Genomic DNA, 18,431 nt, shown 5'->3' with positions numbered 1-18,431 from the left:
TTTAGAAGACATCTGAAGGCAGCCCTGTACAGTGGTACCTCGGGTTACATACGCTTCAGGTTACAGACTTCGCTAACCCAGAAATATTACCTCGGGTTAAGAACTTTGCTTCAGGATGAGAACAGAAATCGCATGGTGGCGGCATGGCAGCAGCGGGAGGCCCCATTAGCTAAAGCGGTGCTTCAGGTTAAGAACAGTTTCAGGTTAAGAATGGACCTCCGGAACGAATTAAGTACTTAACCCGAGGTACCACTGTATAGGAAAGTTTTAAATGTTTGATGTTTCACTGTGCTTAAAACCACCCAACCACCCATTATTATAGTAGCCAACTCCTAGGGGCCAAGGTCTCTTCAGCCCCCTCCAATAAAATATTTGAGGAGGCCCGGTCCCCCAAAGTTGATGGACATTGCCATTCTTGTGCACCACAACATGGGATCAGTTATGAATAAATTATTTTATTCAAGTTGGCACCCCTGATCTAATATTAGTCCTACTCAGAGCAGACCCATGACTAAGACTGTACACACTCCAGTTTATTCTGCATCCAGTCCACCCCTGCTACTGGTTTGAGAACTGGCATACACACATCAACGGCAACCTGTGTCTAGCCTGTCTTTTTCTCTCTTTTTACAAAAAACTACGCTTTGATACACCCCACAATCAGCTTCAATCAAAATTAAAGAAAAGTAATCAACCAGCTGTGTTTTAAGCCAGTTAAATGTTCAGTCTACTCTGAACAGAACTAAAGTTGGCTGCAAACCAACCACCATCATCAGTGTCAAGCGCCATCTGGCTCTTATGCCACTATCTTAAGAGCCAGGGGGAGCAAGACCAGGGTCCAGGTTGAGTAACACTAAACCACCTTGGCTATGAGTCCTGAAAGACCCGCTCCCTGCCTTACAGGCCTTTTCCCACCTGGCCTGGGAGGGCAGGGCTGGACTGACTCCAACTGCAAAAGCTGAGGCTGCTGAACAGACTCTTCCACTAGGGCTTTTTTGGGGGGAGGGGGTTGTTTCTGGTTTGGATATTAATTTTTGGTGCCTTTATTTTAAATCTTATTATGATTTATGTGGAAATTGTTCAAGTTGGTTGTGTACGTCCTGATGTTTTATTGCTTGACTTTTGTTGCATTTCCAACTACAATTTTTTCTCCATGTTTTGTGCAGCCTTGAGCATGCTTTTCACTATGTCAAGGCAGTATACAAATAAAACTATGTGCCATGCAATACTGTGCATGTTTTTAGCCTTTCTCTAATTTATCTAAAGAAGGCTGATCGCTGAAGAATTGATGCTTTTGAATTATGGTGCTGGAGGAGACTCTTGAGAGTCCCATGGACTGCAAGAAGATCAAACCTATCCATTCTTAAGGAAATCAGCCCTGAGTGCTCACTGGAAGGACAGATCGTGAAGCTAAGACTCCAATACTTTAGCCACCTCACGAGAAGAGAAGACTCCCTGGAAAAGATCCTGGTGTTGGGAAAGATGGAGGGCACAAAGAGAAGGGGACGACAGAGGATGAGATGGTTGGACAGTGTTCTCGAAGCTACCAGCATGAGTTTGACCAAAATGCGGGAGGCAGTGGAAGACAGAAGTGCCTGCCGTGCTCTGGTCCAGGGAGTCACGAAGAGTCGGACACGACTAAACGACTAAACAAAACAACAAAAATTTATCTGCAAGCAGCCTTGAATTCCCGATCTGGGGGGAAACCAAATGATAAGAAAGAAGAAGAAGAAGAAGCAGCAGCAGCAGCAGCAGCAGCCCGGTCCCGCCCCGGGCATCAGCAGAAGAATGGGTGCAAGCGAAGATGAGCGGCTTTGCGCCGTAGCTCCGCCCTCCCTCCGCGTTTTCTCCGCCACGCGAAGGCGGTGGCCAATCTCTGCCTCGCCAGCGCGGAGCAGCGGCGCCTGGCAGAGCGAAGGCGAGCGCAACTCCGCCGCCCTGGAAGCGCGTGCGCGGGTGTCTCATTGCGTACGCGGAGCCGGAGAGCGAGGCAGGCAGAAAGCGAGAGCGCCCCTGGCAGGGTCCCCTCGGCCCTTGGGATCCTCGTAGGAGGAGGCGCGCAGGTGGGTTCGGCGCTTGGGGATGCTGGCGGTGGGGGAAGAGAGCGCAGGGAGGGCTCCGGGCTCCAGAAGCGTCGGTTTGTTGGCCCAGCTGGCCGCTCTCTAGCCCGGAGAGGTGGGTTGGGGGGCACAGGAATTGCGGGGCTTTGGCGGCACCCCCGACTCAATGCCCCATTGACCAGGTGTCTCTCCGTAGGCAGGCCGCGCTGGCCGAGGGAGGGCTTTGGCGTGCGCTTTTACGCACGTCAAAATGGAGAGGACGCGGAGGGGGCCCGGAAAGCAAGGAGACCGTTGCAACCTTGTGGAAGGGTGGGCTCGCTGGCGGCCGGGCGAGGCGGGGAGGTGGGAGGAAATGGGGTTCGAGGGCAGAGTTGTGCCCCCTCCTCCGCGTGGAGAATACTGCCTCGCCACCAGCTTTCCTCTCCTCCCTTCCTTACCCCCACAAACCCACACCAGCCTCTGCCCTCGCCATGTTAGCAAAGATGCGGGAGATGCTGTTTTAACGGCCGAGCGATGGGCCTAAAGATTGCTGTGGAGAAGGGAGGAAAGCTGCCCCACACATTCTGGGTCAGACCAGGGCCGGATTTACTTAGAAGCTAAACAAGCTGTAGCTTAGGCCCAAAACAATTTTAAGGGGGGAAAACTGGATGTACATTTCCAAAATAGAAGATAAAAAAGAAATAAAATACTGTAAAACCTACATACAGCAACAGTGTTTTGTGTTGTGTAGGCTCCTATGATGTAAGCAGCCTGCTAGCCTTCTCCCTCACTAGTTTGCTCTTTTTTATGTATAGGGTGCCTACATTCTGCATGGACTGGTTGCATTAGTTTGATAAAATACATATTTTGTTATGTGCAAATGGCTTTAGATACCTATTAGGTCCATAAATTTTATTATTATTATTATTATTATTATTATTATTATTATAGCATATATTCAACACAAAAAAACAGTGACAATTGGTTGTTGACAAAGGACAGCTGGGCATATAAAGGGTCCCATTACCTTCAGTAGCTTAGGGCCTCATCAAACCTAAATCTGGCCCTGGGTCAGACCGTTTTTCCATCTGCCCTGGCATTTTGCTGTATACACGCCATTTAAAGCGCACAGCCAGCAATCCTGGGAACTGTAGTTTGTTAAGGCTGCTGGGAATGGAAGCTCTGGGGTAAATTGCAGGTCCCAGGTTTCTTGTGGTGGGGGTGCTTCAAGGGTTCGTGCACAGCCAATGTCTGCTTTGGTTGGCAGTGGTTCGCAAAGGTCTTAAGCAGACTCCTTTCCCAGCATCTATTTTACAGCCTTGTATGTTCCTTACTACAGTGGTACCTCAGGTTAAGTACTTAATTCGTTCTGGAGGTCCGTACTTAACCTGAAACTATTCTTAACCTGAAGCACCGCTTTAGCTAATGGGGCCTCCTGCTGCCACTGCGCCGCCGGAGCATGATTTCTGTTCTCATCCTGAAGCAAAGTTCTTAACCTGAAGCACTATTTCTGGGTTAGCGGAGTCTGTCACCTGAAGCGTCTATAACCTGCAGCGTATGTAACCCGAGGTACCACTGTACTGAATCACTGAAGCAAAGTGTCTGCTTTGCCACTGAACTATGGTGGTCCCCCTTCTATTGTGATCCCTTTTCTGGATAACATACCATGGAATTGCCCCCTTTCCCCACCTTCCAGACTTATTTTCTAACATTTCATTTCTGCATTTTAGCTTCTCTCTCTCATGGCAAGAAATCTTTGCTTGCTTATAGCATGTCAGCCATTCTTCTGGGCATTATATAACAACCTTTGACACCACGAACACCTTGGTTGGTTGTACAGCCCTCTTGGAGCAAAGAATGTTGCTTTTGGATCATTTTGCATCGCTCCCAGAGATTGCTTGTAGGAAGAATGAGAAAGATCCCCTAAAGGTTAGGCATTTTCCTGCGAAGGATTATGCCACAGCAAGCTTTAAGGTGCCATACACATTTGCTTATGAAAATGTTTTGTCAGGATCATCTCAGAAATTTGGAAATTTGCAAGGGATGAAATGTGCATTGAATAAATGCATTTGCAATCGTTCTTCACCTCTCTGGACATCAGAAGTGAATCCTGCTCACGCAGCAGCAGTTACAGGGTTAAAAAGACATGCAGTTCCAAGCCAGTAGTTTTGCCTGTCTTCTGGCTCCACAGAAACCCTGGTTTGTAAAGGGAGCTCCTGTCACTCTGCCAATGCCTGGTGATTCCCCTGAGCAGCATTCCCCATAGGTTTCCAACCACTGAAGACTGGTTGCCATCCTCACTCAAAGCAACTCCCTGTATGAGCACCTTGTGGCAAAACTGTCACTAGATCTGCTGCCATGATTAGTTGATAGTTAAGACAAGGATGATTTGAAGTTTGCTAAGTCAAAATAAGAAATACTGTAATGTATTTTCCTTGTGTATCAATAATGATCTGAGAGTACAGCAAAAAAACAACCACCAGCTAACACCTTTGCAAAGCTAAGCAGGGTCCATTATGGTTTCTATGACAACCTTAAAATCCTGCACTTATTTAGTCATTAGCAAAATGCAAGCTCAGGCACACCGCTAATGGGCTTTACGATTAGAAAGGTCATAGTTTGCTATATCTAACAGTGCTCATGTATTTTTTTAATAGATGTGTATAGCTTATGAAGCACTATCCTGCAATCAGATGGTTGGGGTTTTTTTTATATTTGCATAACAAAACTGAATAACTTTGTGAGTGCGATAAATACTTTAACAGATTCCACATTGATAGGGGCATTAAGTAAATTTTTGTTTGGTTGCCTCAAATGAAAGGTATAAAACACTCAAACCTGCAGTTAAAATTCATGCAGCATATTGCTGCCAAAGGCCTAAGGTCCAAAATTCATGTGACAGTAAAATGATGCGTCCCCATACCGAATAAAGTTGGACTTGTAGGTCACCATACCAAAAAGGTTGGAAGCCACTGCCCTAGAGAGCATCCCCCAGGGCTTTGCCAAAACACTCTCTTGCTATCATAACTGTGCCATGCTTAAAATGAGGTCAGAAAAGCTTTGCTCAGATTGATCTGTCAATAACATTCACCACAGATTTAAAAAACATGAGCGTTTGGTGAGAGCAGTCCAGATTAAAGAGGTGGTTCTGTAATTTTCTACAAATATTTCTCTACAGTTGTTCCAAATCATGAATTTAGTAGAGGCAGAGGCGCTGGTTAGAGCAGGGGTAGCCAGTATGTAATAATGTGTATACAGCCTAAGTTTGTGCGTAACACTAGCACATAGCATTGATGCAGGCTGAACGGGCGATGGTTCTCCTGTAACAATAAGAGGCATAAGTAACTTGGTGGCAGCACTGCTGTTGCAAAACATCTTCCTCACTTTGAGCTTTCATAATACTGATGGGAATTGAGCTTTTATATGCTGTTCTGTAATTTGGCAGTCCTGTGTGGTCAAGGCCTTAATGCAACCTTTGGGCCCAGTGAGACTTACGTCTGAGTAAACATGGGATTGCTCCGTAATGGTGATGGCAAAGGAAATGCAAAAGGCTAGCAACTTCATTTATTAAATATTAAGTTCCCTTGTGCCAGAAGGAAACAAGTGGCGCCAGCGAAAAATGTTGCAGTATGGATTGCTCTTGTGCAGGGTGGCAGGCCAGCCAGGCCCTTGCCCAAGACACTCCATTCCACTCCTCCCCACCCACCCTGCATTCAGTCAGCATTTCATGGTCACTGAGCATACTTGATTCTCACGCAGTGCCGGATTCACGTATAAGCTAAACAAGCTGTAGCTTAGGGCCCCCCTCTCTTGGGGGCCCCCCAAAAAATTAAAGGGGAAAAAACCTGGATGTACTTTTCAAAAATATAAGATAAAAAAGAAATGAAGTAAATCTTACATACAGCAACAGTGTTTTGTGTTGTGTAGGCTCCTAAGATGGAAGTTATGGGCCCCGCCTGTTTAATAATTATTTCACTGTTAATATACTTATTAATTGTTTTTCACTATTAATATACTTCTTAATTGTATTTCAGGTCAACAATTACTTCGATAAAATACATATTTTGTTATGTGCAAATGGCTTTAGATACCTATTAGCTTAGATTACCAGATTTTTTTTCAGTGAGTCTGGGGACACTTTGCAGCTTTAATGGATTTTGTATGGGGTCTGATCTGTAAATCTGGGGTCTGTCTGGTAACCTTATATTAGGTCCATGAATTACCATATAGCATATATTCAACACAAAAAAACAGCAACAATTGGTTGTTGACAAAGGACAGCTGGACATATAATGGGCCCCATTACCTTCAGTAGCTTAGGGCCTCATCAAACCTAAATCCGGCCCTGTTCTCACGGGACAGTTGGGTTCTCCCCAGAAGTCCTTGAGAGCTTTTGCCCCCTTAAAGGGTTCCCCCCGCTTTTTGGCGAGGAGAGTTGCACTTCCTCCAAGCTTGCTGGTGCCTTTCTCTTGCATGTGAATGATGCTGTTTTGGCATCCTAAGGATCCACAGAGAATGTGCTGGGTATTACTACATGATTCTCAGCAATGCCCCTTAGTTGAGGTTTTGGGGAAAAACATGTTTGTTTACATCAGTTATCAGTGCAATCCAATGCATGAATACTCAGAAGTAAGTCTTTTTGAGTCCAGCAGGCCCTTTTCCCAAGTCTGTGCCTGCATCTGCCAATTTCCATTTCTTGGTTTCTCATTTTTCCTATCTTACGTTCAGTTCTCCACATTTCCACATCACTTTGTTATTTTTTTCCTCAAAAAAAATCCTCCTCATGAAAATTCAGCATTCTGGTGCACGTTTCTCCTAATACACACATTTTTGTGTATTGTTTTTGCACATTTCACCTGTGTATACAGATCACTCACAACTTGCACGTGTTTGACGTGTGCAGCTTCAGCTTTACACAGTTGAAGGCCAGCCAGCCGAGATCGCACAAATTAAATTCCTGAAAGGTGGAGAGCTTAAAAGCTCACAGACTTGCTTACTGGGTTCTTACAAGATTTTGGAAGGCCCTGCAAGATCTCGCGAGAGCCTCCCAGAGACTGGTAAGCAGGTCTGGGGAAATAAAAGCAGTTAGCATGTGCCATTGTGGGCTCGTCACAGGCCGTTTCCCAGTTTTTAAAGGGTTGTTTTGACATATGAGATTTCAGCTATGGCCATACACGCTGTCCCTGAAACACAACACCTGCATAAGATAGGAGTCACCTGTATCCATCTTTGAACTCATTGCTTGACTGGAGAACTGCCTTGCAAAATTGGAAGTGTTTTGGTCCACATATTACCATTCTGGAAAATGTGAATCAGGTAGGATCTCCTTTAAATGCAAACAGAATCGAAATTCCACCCCAGCCCTAATACCAGGAGTAGCCTAAATAAATTAACATTATAAAAGCCTGCTTTTTCATTAAAAACATTGCTTTAAATCGTTGACACTCCTGATTAGTAGAAATGTATCTTCTCTGGATCTCCTGACCCTTAATTCTGCTGCCATCTTTACAGCTCATTTCACAATCTCTGATCTCCCCACACCCGACTTTACAGAGATATTAAGGTCAAGATAAGCCCTCCAACTAGGGATTACTGGGCTTCTAAACTCTGCATAGTGTTAACCCTAAATAGATGCTGCTTAATATTGGTAGTAGTAGCAGCAGCAGTAAAATAAACTCTGCCCTGATATAATACAGCTAAAATTAACAGAAGTTAAAAGCAAGGCTTCAGCTAAAATAACTTTTACACTACAAAGCTATGCCTGAGACTAGTAAGGCTGTGCACAAACCATACATTTAAAGCACACACGGAATCCTGGGAACTGCAGTTTGTTAAGGGTGCTGGGAGTTGTAGTTCATGAGGGGTAAATTGCAGTTCTCGGTTTTCTTTTTTTTGGGGGGGGGTGTACTTTAAATGTATGGTATGTACACAGCCTAAGTCTCACTGAATTCAGTGGGAGTTATTCTGAGTAGAAAGGTAGGATTGCGCTGTCACTCAGTTTTGGCCATATATAGGATTCTCTTCTATAAGCTTCAAAAGTTGCTTTCAAAAGGGCTGTGCTTTGGGATCTTTGAGATTCAGTGCCAGCAGTATTTATATCTTGGATTCCGTGTGGTTTGTTCGTGTTTTTAACTGGCTTTCCCTGCCATTTTAACATGCAAACCACTTTGGCATTTCCTTTTTAACTGAAAATCGGTATTAAAACATTTTTGGAGAAATAAGTTTTTTTCTAGGATGCTCCCGAGTTTTGCAGCCCACAAATGCTAAGTTCTAAATACTACCTATTGCATTAATTGCATTTAATGTGGCGGATATATTTTTAGAAGCTAGCATAGGTGCCAAAGGGAGATCTGATCAGGACTGTGTTGGGCAGGGAGAGGGGAGATTAACTCCTTCTCCCCCACTGCAGTCCTGTTGAAAATCACGTCTACCCTCCCTCCCTGCTACCTGCTACTTGTATTGGGGGAGAAACTGTCATTGGCACCAAAGTGGACCATACTAAGGGCCAGGCGTTAAGTAAACTCACTGTCCATCCTGCTCTCTTTTGTTTAACAGGATTTGTATATGGTAATCAACAAAAAACTCTGAAGCAGTTTATCACAGCCTGCAAGTGGGTCATGTAGCCTGTGCTACTGGGTCTCAGGCTCTATAAGTAAATCTAAATAGTTTTTGCTTTTAATCCTCCATTAGTATGATGAATGGCTCTTGCAACTCTTTTGATTCATTGGCGTGTTTTATTGCTATGTTAGCGCTTGTAACCAAACATCAGAAAGGCTCAAGCCTTTGGGAAGGCTTAAAAACATTTGGGAACTTCACCATCCCAGGCAAGCTGTAATATGAGCACCTTAGGGCAACCGGTCACTGGATCTGTTGGCAGATTTAGTTAATGGTTAAGCCAAGGATGGTCTGAAGTGTGCTTCATCAACATAAGAAAAAACATATTTACCCCATGTATCTATAATGATCTGTGACTATGTCTGACAACTGTCAGCCCATGCACTGACCTACTCACGAGCAAACTTCAAGCTCAGCCACCCCACTGATACTTGCCATAATGGATTTAATTATGAATAAAACTACTAAAAACGTTCATAGTTCATTATATCCAGCTTTGCTTAGGAAACCAAATGTTTTTAGAATGGATTTTTATAGCCTATGAAGCAATATTCTGGAATCAAGTGGGTGGTGATCTTGCATCCCATAAACATAACTTTAACTAACTTCGTAAGTGCTATAAATATTTCAACAAATTCCACTTTAATAGGAGCATTAAGCAAATTTTTGCTTGGGTGTCTCAAGTAACGGTTATAATGTAGGCAGGCTTGCAGTTTAATGCACAAAACAGATGGCTGCCAAAAATCTAAGGTCCAAAATTCATCACAATAGTGGGTTGTCATAGAAGACAGCATTTTCAAATTATATATGCATAATAATAATATTGCATGATCAAATCACATATCTGGGGTGGCTTTCTTTTTCCTTTTTTTGAAGGGGGGTTAGTTTTAGAATACAGTCCCATTAAATGCATGAAAACATTTAACATAACTCATAGTTGTTCTTTTCCATTTGAAACAAAGAAAATGGCTCTCATTGATTGAAAACAAAGACACCACGGGTTGCTTGATAAAAGGGTTCGTTCTTCAGTTAAATGTCGTGCATACTAAGCTGCAGTTAGAGAAAAGCATTGTTTGTTTTTTAGAAATGGCCCTTCTAGCACACATTTGATTTGCCATCTGCTTTGGGCCTGTTGCAAAATCCAGCAAGTCATGAGAGCTATTTTTAAAACCCCTTCTCTCCCTTGGCAGACGGGGTGATGGTGAACTCTAGCTGCCCGTTCTACTGTATAAGTCAAGGCTTCCAAACAGCTACCATTTCTGCCAGAGAGATGTGTTTGTTCATGCTCTGCGGTACATGGTGTGCTGTAGAGTTGCATTAAGAACATTTTGCCCTGTAATTTTTTTTGCATGAGGTGATGTCTACACAGGCACCCTGCTCAGTTATGCAACTGACTATCCAACCAACTCCCGAGAAATAGCAATCCACTTTGAAAGGATTGTGTGGTGGTCTGTTTAGGTGACGTACAGTCATACCTCTTGTTATGTTTGGTTCAGGTTACGTTATTTCAGGATACGTCCTGCGGCGACCTGGAAGTAATGGAACGGGTTACTTCTGAATTTCGCCGCATGCACAGACGCTCAAAATGACGTTATGCACATGCACAGAAGCTGTGAATCACGGCATGCGCAGACACGGGTTGCGTTCTGCTCATGTTGCGAACGGGGCTCTGGAACAGATCCCGTTCGCAACCAGAGGTACCACTGTATTCGTGTTACAGGCGTTTATTGATACTGTTTCACAGAGTAGTATTTAGGACCTTTAGCCTTTGGTGTTCATGCAGATTTCCGTTTCGTGTGCTGTTTAATAGCATACCATGTGACGACTAAGGTTCTTCCTTATCCCATAGCTGTCACTCAGAGGAAGAGCTTCTCCTTTGTGCGCAGAAGGTCCCAGATTCAGTTCCTGGCACTTTCTCCTCAGAGTTCCCTGGGAAGAGGTATCGACTATTAAACCACTCTGTAGTTCTGTGAGGGGAACAGGGGTCTCCTAGCAGCTCTCAGCACTCTTAGCGCATTACTGTTCTTAGGATTTCTTGTGGGAAACCATGACTGTTAAAGTGGTATGATGATGCTTTAAATCAGGCATAGGCAAACTTGGCCCTCCAGATGTTTTGGGACTACAACTCCCATGATCCCTAGCTAACAGGACCAGTGGTCAGGGATGATGGGAATTGTAGTCCCAAAACATCTGGAGGGCCGAGTTTGCCTATGCCTGCTTTAAATGTATAGTGCAGATGAGGCCTGGTTTCCTTCTGAAGAAATGATCAGTTTAAAAAATAAGGTGCCTCAACTCTTTCATAGCTCCAAAACTGGATGACTGGATGAGATGCAAATTTAGAAGCAAGCATGTCAAAGTGCAAGTAGATAAATAGGTACCGCTCCGGCGGGAAGGTAAAGGGCGTTTCCGTGCGCTGCTCTGGTTCGCCAGAAGCGGCTTAGTCCTGCTGGTTACATGACCCAGAAGCTGTACGCCGGCTCCCTCAGCCAATAAAGCGAGATGAGCGCCGCAACCCCAGAGTCGGACACGACTGGACCTAATGGTCAGGGGTCCCTTTACCTTTACCTTTACTACCATTTGAATAGAAATACAATTCATCACAATATAGTGAGAAAGATATGACCAGGTGACTGTGTACCAGCTCAGTCTGTTGTCCAGTGCTGCAGATGCTCCTGGTCTCCATTTGTTCTTTACTCTTAAAAGGATTTGGACTGGACAGCTCTTCAAGTTGAGTACTGAATCTCTCTCTGGGTAATTCTACAGCCTGGTGATAGCATTGTTCCAATAGCTCAGGTTGTTTTCTGGGATTGATGTCTTCTGCTTTCTCCGCATGCAGCTGACGGTGAGCAGAACACAAACATGTTTTGAGAGTGTGCCTGTGCAACAAGGGGAAATGAGTTGGTGGCAGTTTGCATAATAGATTGTGTATTGTACTAGATTGCCACCTGCTGTCTGTGGGTTGCATGCACAGATCTATGGAGAGTTTGCATTGTGGTTCATGTACCACTGGAAGATGTGGTTATTGAGGAATTAAGAATCATTTTAAAAAAATAAGGTGCCTCAGCTCTTTCATAGATCCAAAACTGGGGGTGAAAAATGGATTTCTACCTTAGCCATTCCAAGACAATAGCTCGTATATATCCTCTTTCTGGCTCCTGTGCCACCAACATTTTTGGGGGTGGGGTGGATAGTTTGATAATACAATTGCATTTATAAAAGGAAGTGCCTTTTGTTACCTTGCAACTTCTTCCTTTATACAGCTGAAGTCACATAGTCTATTTAGAAAGTTACTGCTGTATGTTGTTTACAATAGATAAAGTGCAGTTAAACTTAGTGTTACTGCTCTCAATGGCCACTCAGAAATCTGGGGATATGGTGGGCATCTTAATCTCTGTAGAGGATCAGCTCTCTTTGCTGCCGTGTTCTTCAGCCTTAGATCCCAAGGAGTTGGAGTACGATCCAGATAAGACTGAGGCACTGTTAGGAGGTGGTTCCCTAGACCAGATGGTTGCCTGCTTTTGATGGGGTTACACTCTCTGCAGGAGCAGGTACGCAGCTTGGGTCCATTGCTGTCGCTTGAGGCTCCAGTGGTCTGGAGTGCCTTCCATCAGCTTTGGCTGGTGGCCCAGCTGCGCCCCTATCTGCACAGGGATAGCCTAACTTCTGTCGCTTATGCTCTGGTAACCTCTAGGTTAGATTACTGCAACGTGCTATACGTAGGGCTGAAGATGGTTTGGAAACTTCAGTTAGTGCAGAATTCAGCAGACAGGTGGGGCAAGATGGTTTAAGCCAGGCACCCCCAAACTTGGCCCTCCAGCTATTTGGGGACTACAATTCCCATCATCCCTGACCACTGGTCCTGGTAGCTGGGGATGATGGGAGTTGTAGTCACAACTTGGCTGGAGGGCCAACTTTGGGGATGCCTGGTTTAAGCATATAATGCCATTCCTGGCCCGACTGCACTGGCTGCCAATTAATTTCTGGGCCCAAATCCAAGTGCTGGTTTTGACCTATAAAGCCTTAAATGGCTCTGGACTGCAGTGCCTCAGTAAGAACCTACCTGGACACTTTGTTCATAATCTGAGACCCTTCTTCATGTGCCTCCTCCCGTGAGGTCCAGAGGGCAGCAACATGAGAACAGGCCTTTTCTGTGATGGCCCCTTGCTTGTGGAATGTTCTCACCTGGTGCCTTCATTACATATCAAAAGGTGCCGGACAAAAACATTCCTCTTCTCCCGTGCCTCAGGCAGTCTTTGGCCTTTAAAAGTGTACATGGGGGAGGGGGCATCGTTTTTGTTTGTCACTATGGTATGTTTGTGTTTTTATATTGTAAACTGCCCTGTGATCCTTGGATGAAGGGAGATACAGAAATAATAAATATATAAATACAACTCCCATCCCCCCAGCCAGCTTAGCACAATGGTCAAATATTAGAAATGGGGGAGAAATTAGATTCAGTCTTCATTTAAAGATGAGCCTACCAGATTTCTACTTTGTGAACAATACGTGGACAGAAACACAGGGATCCTTCAAAATGCTTACCTCTCCAAATTTTGCAGCGCAGTATTCCAGCCAAGTAAAATGTGCAAAAATGCATAAACTAGGGTAAAGTATACATAGAAGTGCATATATTAATGAAAATAGCATACAAACATGCATTATATAGGGGGAAATTGCTTTGTAAATATGTAAAGAACTGGAATGAGGAACCTCTAGCTCAGGGACCAAATGTCCTCTCTGTCTGGCCCTAGGGACACCCCCCCCACACACATTAGGCTACTCCCCTCCCCAGGCTACCCCACTCAATGGCCTAGCTGCATACCCACCTTGAGTGTTTTTGCCTGGCTGGAATGTGCCTTTGAATTCTGGTAATGCCTCTTGCTTACCTGGAGGGAGGATTGGGGGGTGAGTATTTGTAAAGCTAGGGTACACCACAGGTGAAATCTGCATATGGCTCCTGGAAGGCTGCTCAGAAAGGAGGGTGTATCTTGCTCTGAAAAAGTATCTTGCTCTGGAAAAGGTTCTCACCCCCTGCTATAGAGAACCATTTCACTTTGTGCCAGAAACATTGTTCTTTATCTAATGAGATTTCCTCCTTTTTGGCTTGCAGAATGACCGTCATGGGGAAGTACCTGGTGACCTGCTGGGTAGCAGTTCTCTTGATCCTGCTGCAGAGCGATGTCTCCGTTTCCAAAAAAAGGCCCAAACCCAGCGGTGGTGGCTGGAACACGGGAAGCCAACGCCAGCCTGGATACCCGCAGAACCCTGGCTATCCGCAGAACCCTGCCTACCCGCCACCACGCAACCCAGGCTACCCTCAAAACCCTGGTTACCCCCAGCACAACCCTGGCTACCCGCCGCGCAACCCTGGTTACCCACAGCAGAACCCTGGCTATCCTCAGCGCAACCCTGGTTACCCACAGAACCCTGGCTACGGTGGGGGCTACGGTGGGGGCTACGGAGGCAAACCGTGGAAGCCTAAGCCGGCCAAGCCCCCCAAGATGAAGCACGTGGCCGGAGCAGCTGTCGCAGGGGTGGCAGCAGGAGCCCTCGGCGGCTACCTCTTAGGCAGTGCCATGTCCAACATGAACTTTGGTTTCCGCAACCCCAGCGAGGAGCAGTGGTGGTATCAAAACCGCGACCGCTACTCCGACAGAGTCTACTACCCAGAGTACAAGGAGCGTGTTTCGAGGGATGTCTTTATGAGAGACTGTGTGAACGTCACACTGACGGAGTATATCACCCCTCAAGGGAACCAAAGTGCAGATGAGATGGAAGTGAAAGTCGTGACACATGTGGTGCGCGAAATGTGCACAGAGCAGTACCGCTTGATATCCGCGGCAGCTCTGCTTCTCGCCAGCCCTTCCGTGCTTTTCTTCCTCATGCTGGTCACGTGTTTCCTTATCCCCTGAGGTCCCCCTCAGGCCTGCACCTCGCTGTTCATTGAGCAAATGTCCAGAAGGAATGAGAACTATACAGAGCGACGGCTTGGGGGGAGATGACATTCTCGCTTATGCACCTCTTTGGTGGAGTGTCTTTCAAAGCTGTTACATCTGCTACGTATTAACGAACACCCAAGCTTCTGCCAAGCACCTGTTCCTTTTGCAGCCATCTTTGATTTCTGTCATTTGTGGTACGAACGTTTGGGGGGGGGGGGTGGGGAGAGCATAAGGTCTTATTTTGTAATGAAGGGAGGGCAGGAAGAACTCGTCATAGATCAAACCCCTCCCTCCTTCAGTCGAGCCTAATGTAACGCGAACTGTAAATAGAAACACAGCGACTCCACACGGAAAAACGAATTGTTTGCTAGGGCCAGCATTAAGAGTTGATGTGGCTGGGTTTCTGTCGGAGAGCCCACAATTGAGAAGGGCACCTACTTTTCTTCTCTTCAGTGCTGAAACTTGCTTGTTCACCCGCCTCTAGACAGCGGTCAGACAGCGGTGGAGGTGAGGAAGAGAAGTCAGTGCCACAGCCTACTTGCTTGTTGGCTCTCTGGCAAACAAGGAGATGGGAGCTCTAATGGGGAAGAGGAGAAGTCGGTGATAATGGCAGTGAGGTGGAGGCCTGTGGAGGATGTCTTTGCCCACAGGCTCTGTAAAATCTTGAGCTGCCACAGTCCTTTGCTTGCCTACCCTCATTACACCGGCTCTTCGCAGAAACCAAATTGACACGTTCTGTAATGCAGCGATCCAGGGGTCCCCAAATCATTGTCTGCAAACCACCAGTGATCTGCAGGCTTCACTCAGGTGGTCTACGGTGTGTCGGTGGAACTATTGTCCTATTGGTCTTTAATTGTGTTTCTGCTGCTGCTTTAATTTTTTTATATATTGCATTTTTATTCTTAGCGTGGGATTCAAATTGTAATGCAATATATAAGAAATAAAAGAAGCAGTAGAAAGACAGTAAAAAATCTTACAGCATCTACCACTGCACATTACAATTGCAATAGCTGACAGAAAAATCATTTAAGTGGCCTGCGAAGAACTTCAGCAGTTTTCAAGTGGCCCTTCGTGGGTGAAGGAGGGCATTTGGGAACCCCTGCAGTAAACTGTTCTTGCCTTTAAGAGAAGGAAATATTTCCAGCTGTTATTTGAAACTACATTATATGATGAGAGGCAGGAAGCTGAAGTGAATCAGGTTTTAAGTTCTCCACTGTACATTGTTTAAAAATAAAAAATCCCACCCCACCATGCAGTAAGATTCTCATTCTAGACCCACATACATACTGAGATATTTATCTCAGTATATTGTAGGAGATCTATGGAAATCCCACTGTAAAAAACACAAAAAACACTTTTATATATTATAAACTGCCTTGAGAGTGTGGTTGGGGTTAAAAAACACACCACCAGGGTGTTAAATATATGAATACAAGCAAAAGAGGAAAAGCCATGCGCATCCCTTCCTACATTATGCAAGGTGAGAAGACTCTGGTGTGTCTTATTGGACACAATTCCAGGAACCGAGTCATGTTAACCTCACAACAAAGAAGATGGATAGTGCCTAGAATTTCACGAAGCAAGAAGACACATCCGCAAAGAATTACCCTGCGTTCCTGATTTAGTGCTGTCCATGTGGAAAGTTGTAGGGCCTTGTGGGCTCTTTTGCACATTATCTGGGGTTTGTGGCCATTAGGCAAACCAGAGCAGCCCATATGGGATCCATGCAAATCATTAAGCGAACATTCCCTTCATTTACAGATGGGTAGCCGTGTTGGTCTGCCATAGTCGAAATAAAAAAATTCCTTCCTGTAGCACCTTAAAGACCAACTAAGTTAGTTCTTGGTATAAGCTTTCGTGTGCATGCACTGTGTATCTGAAGAAGTGTGCATGCACACGAAAGCTTATACCAAGAACTAACTTAGTTGGTCTTTAAGGTGCTACAGGAAGGAATTTTTTTATTCCCTTCATTATCCATTGTACCATGAACATACTGTAGGTACTTGTCTGTGCAGTAATAAACCTGTTTGCCTATGAACCACAGTTATTGCCTACACAGGCGCATTACTGCTGATGACACCAAAATCTCTTGCTTTCCTTTTTTTTAATGAAAGATGAACCTCAGTGAAGTATCGTTTTCATGGAGAAATAATGGCTTATTACTGGAACTGATAAATCTGGGGCAGGTCTTCTGAAATGGTGTTGGCTGTCCCAATAGCACTTAGAATTTCTAGGCTGCAAAGAAAAGCATTTGGTTTTGCAGCATGGGAATATAAGTACACCATTCATCAGGAATTTTTAACCCTCTGTGACATTACCTTTCTGGTGACTATTAGCAATTGCATATTTTCTTACAAGAGTAGAAGTTCCTGATTATTGTCTGAACTAACCTTAACAATTAAGCTGCTGCTGTTGTTGAGCATCTTCACTCGTTTGATCTCTTGAGTCCTCAAAATTACTGGGTGTTAATTGTATTGACCCTGCTGAATTTTGGAACTAACTTTAAGGGTCAACTGCAGATACCAGAGTCATTCCAAAGTTTCATCTGTGAGGAAACCTGTTGGGTGAACTGGTGGCAAATGTGACTTGAAGGCAGTCTTATAAAATTCAGAGCAGGTTCTCAGTCCGTTGGGAGACTCAAGCTGTGTGCCAATAACTCACAAAATATTCAGACATGAAAGCCATGTTGTCAAAGCCAATGGTGCTCTCCATAAAGGGGTGGAGCATCCCTCTATCTTAAACTGGATTCCAGCCTGTAGACTAATGCAAGTCCCTAGAATTTGAGAGACTTGCTTCCAAGTAAGTGTGTTCAGAATTGCAGTCTTATGAGTTACTGTGAAGAGCCAATTCTTGGCAGTTGGGGAGGGACGCCACACTGATCCTGTTTCTGCCACACCCTCCCCTTGCTCACTTTGGGCTTCTGCAAGGCCCTTTCTCCTTCCAGAGATGCTGTGTTAGTGTGCAAGAAACAAGAGTGCAATGCCACACCACCAGTTGCGATACTCTTCTGGTTAAGAGAGCTCATGTGCTTAATTTCCTTGGTTTCAATTTATGCAGCAGGCAGTGGGGCTGGGAGCACACAAATAGTCACTAGGATTTATGCATTCCAGTAGTGTAGCTGGCTTCGAAAATGCCACATTTAACCTTAAGGCAGACATTATAATTGAGGACTACATTTTGGGTGGTACTAATTCTGTCTGTCCTACCGCTTTTGGCCTGCAGCGTTGGTAACGGCTACATTTTTGCTAACCTGTATTTCAGTCAACTTGCTGACAACTCCATGTTTGTTCAAGGGTATAGATATATTTTTTAAGTGTAGTCAAAATGTAAAGAGTACACAATTATCCTTCTGAGTATATCTTAATATATTCTCTGCATTTTGCTAGAAGATGATTATTGTACAGACACACTTTTAAATATTGGTGACTTGGTCCAAGTAGAAAGCACACAATAGTAGTAAAATTACAGGGAGTATTGGAGAGACAAGCACATTTGTACTTTGCAATTTTGTGTGTGCTTTTTTAAAGTAAGTGTTTGATATCTAGTAGAAATAAAGGCCAAAGGCCCCAGCTTTTGTCTATGAGCTTCTTTTTTGATGATGTAACTTTGTGCAGGTATGTGTACACACAGACAGACAAGACACTTCAACATGACGCCCTCAAGACTATAACTCTCATCTAGCATGGCCAGTGGTCAGGGAGTGGCAAGTGTAGTTCAGCAACAACTGGGACATCACAGGCTCCCCACCCCAGGATTAACATGTTGGACTGGGACCAGGGAATCCAAACTTCAACTCCGCTCCTCAGTCATACCATGATAGATGGCCGAGTGTTGCAGT

General features: G+C 44.8%; 1 protein-coding gene and 1 long non-coding RNA gene across 2 annotated transcripts in view; both read left to right on the top strand.

Moving 5' to 3' along the window:
- Positions 1 to 18,431, top strand: part of LOC308463885 — a 326,983-nt gene that overhangs the window by 303,584 nt on the left and 4,968 nt on the right. The window lies entirely within an intron of this gene.
- LOC308463833 (major prion protein homolog) lies at positions 1,884 to 15,841 on the top strand. The gene is made up of 2 exons (XM_080982620.1): positions 1,884 to 2,063; positions 13,765 to 15,841. Exon 2 carries the CDS (start codon positions 13,766 to 13,768, stop codon positions 14,564 to 14,566), a length of 801 nt encoding a protein of 266 aa, XP_080838746.1. The 5' UTR covers positions 1,884 to 2,063; position 13,765; the 3' UTR covers positions 14,567 to 15,841.

Source organism: Podarcis pityusensis, assembly GCF_964106645.2.
Source record: "Podarcis pityusensis genome assembly, chromosome: 15".
Taxonomy (NCBI): domain Eukaryota; kingdom Metazoa; phylum Chordata; class Lepidosauria; order Squamata; family Lacertidae; genus Podarcis; species Podarcis pityusensis.
Note: the sequence above shows the minus strand (reverse complement) of the source record. Positions and strands in the feature narration are given on the sequence as shown.

Bases quoted from the DNA above. Each gene is read 5' to 3' on its own strand.
- LOC308463833 (XM_080982620.1), top strand. From the start codon at position 13,766: ATGACCGTCATGGGGAAGTACCTGGTGACCTGCTGGGTAGCAGTTCTC.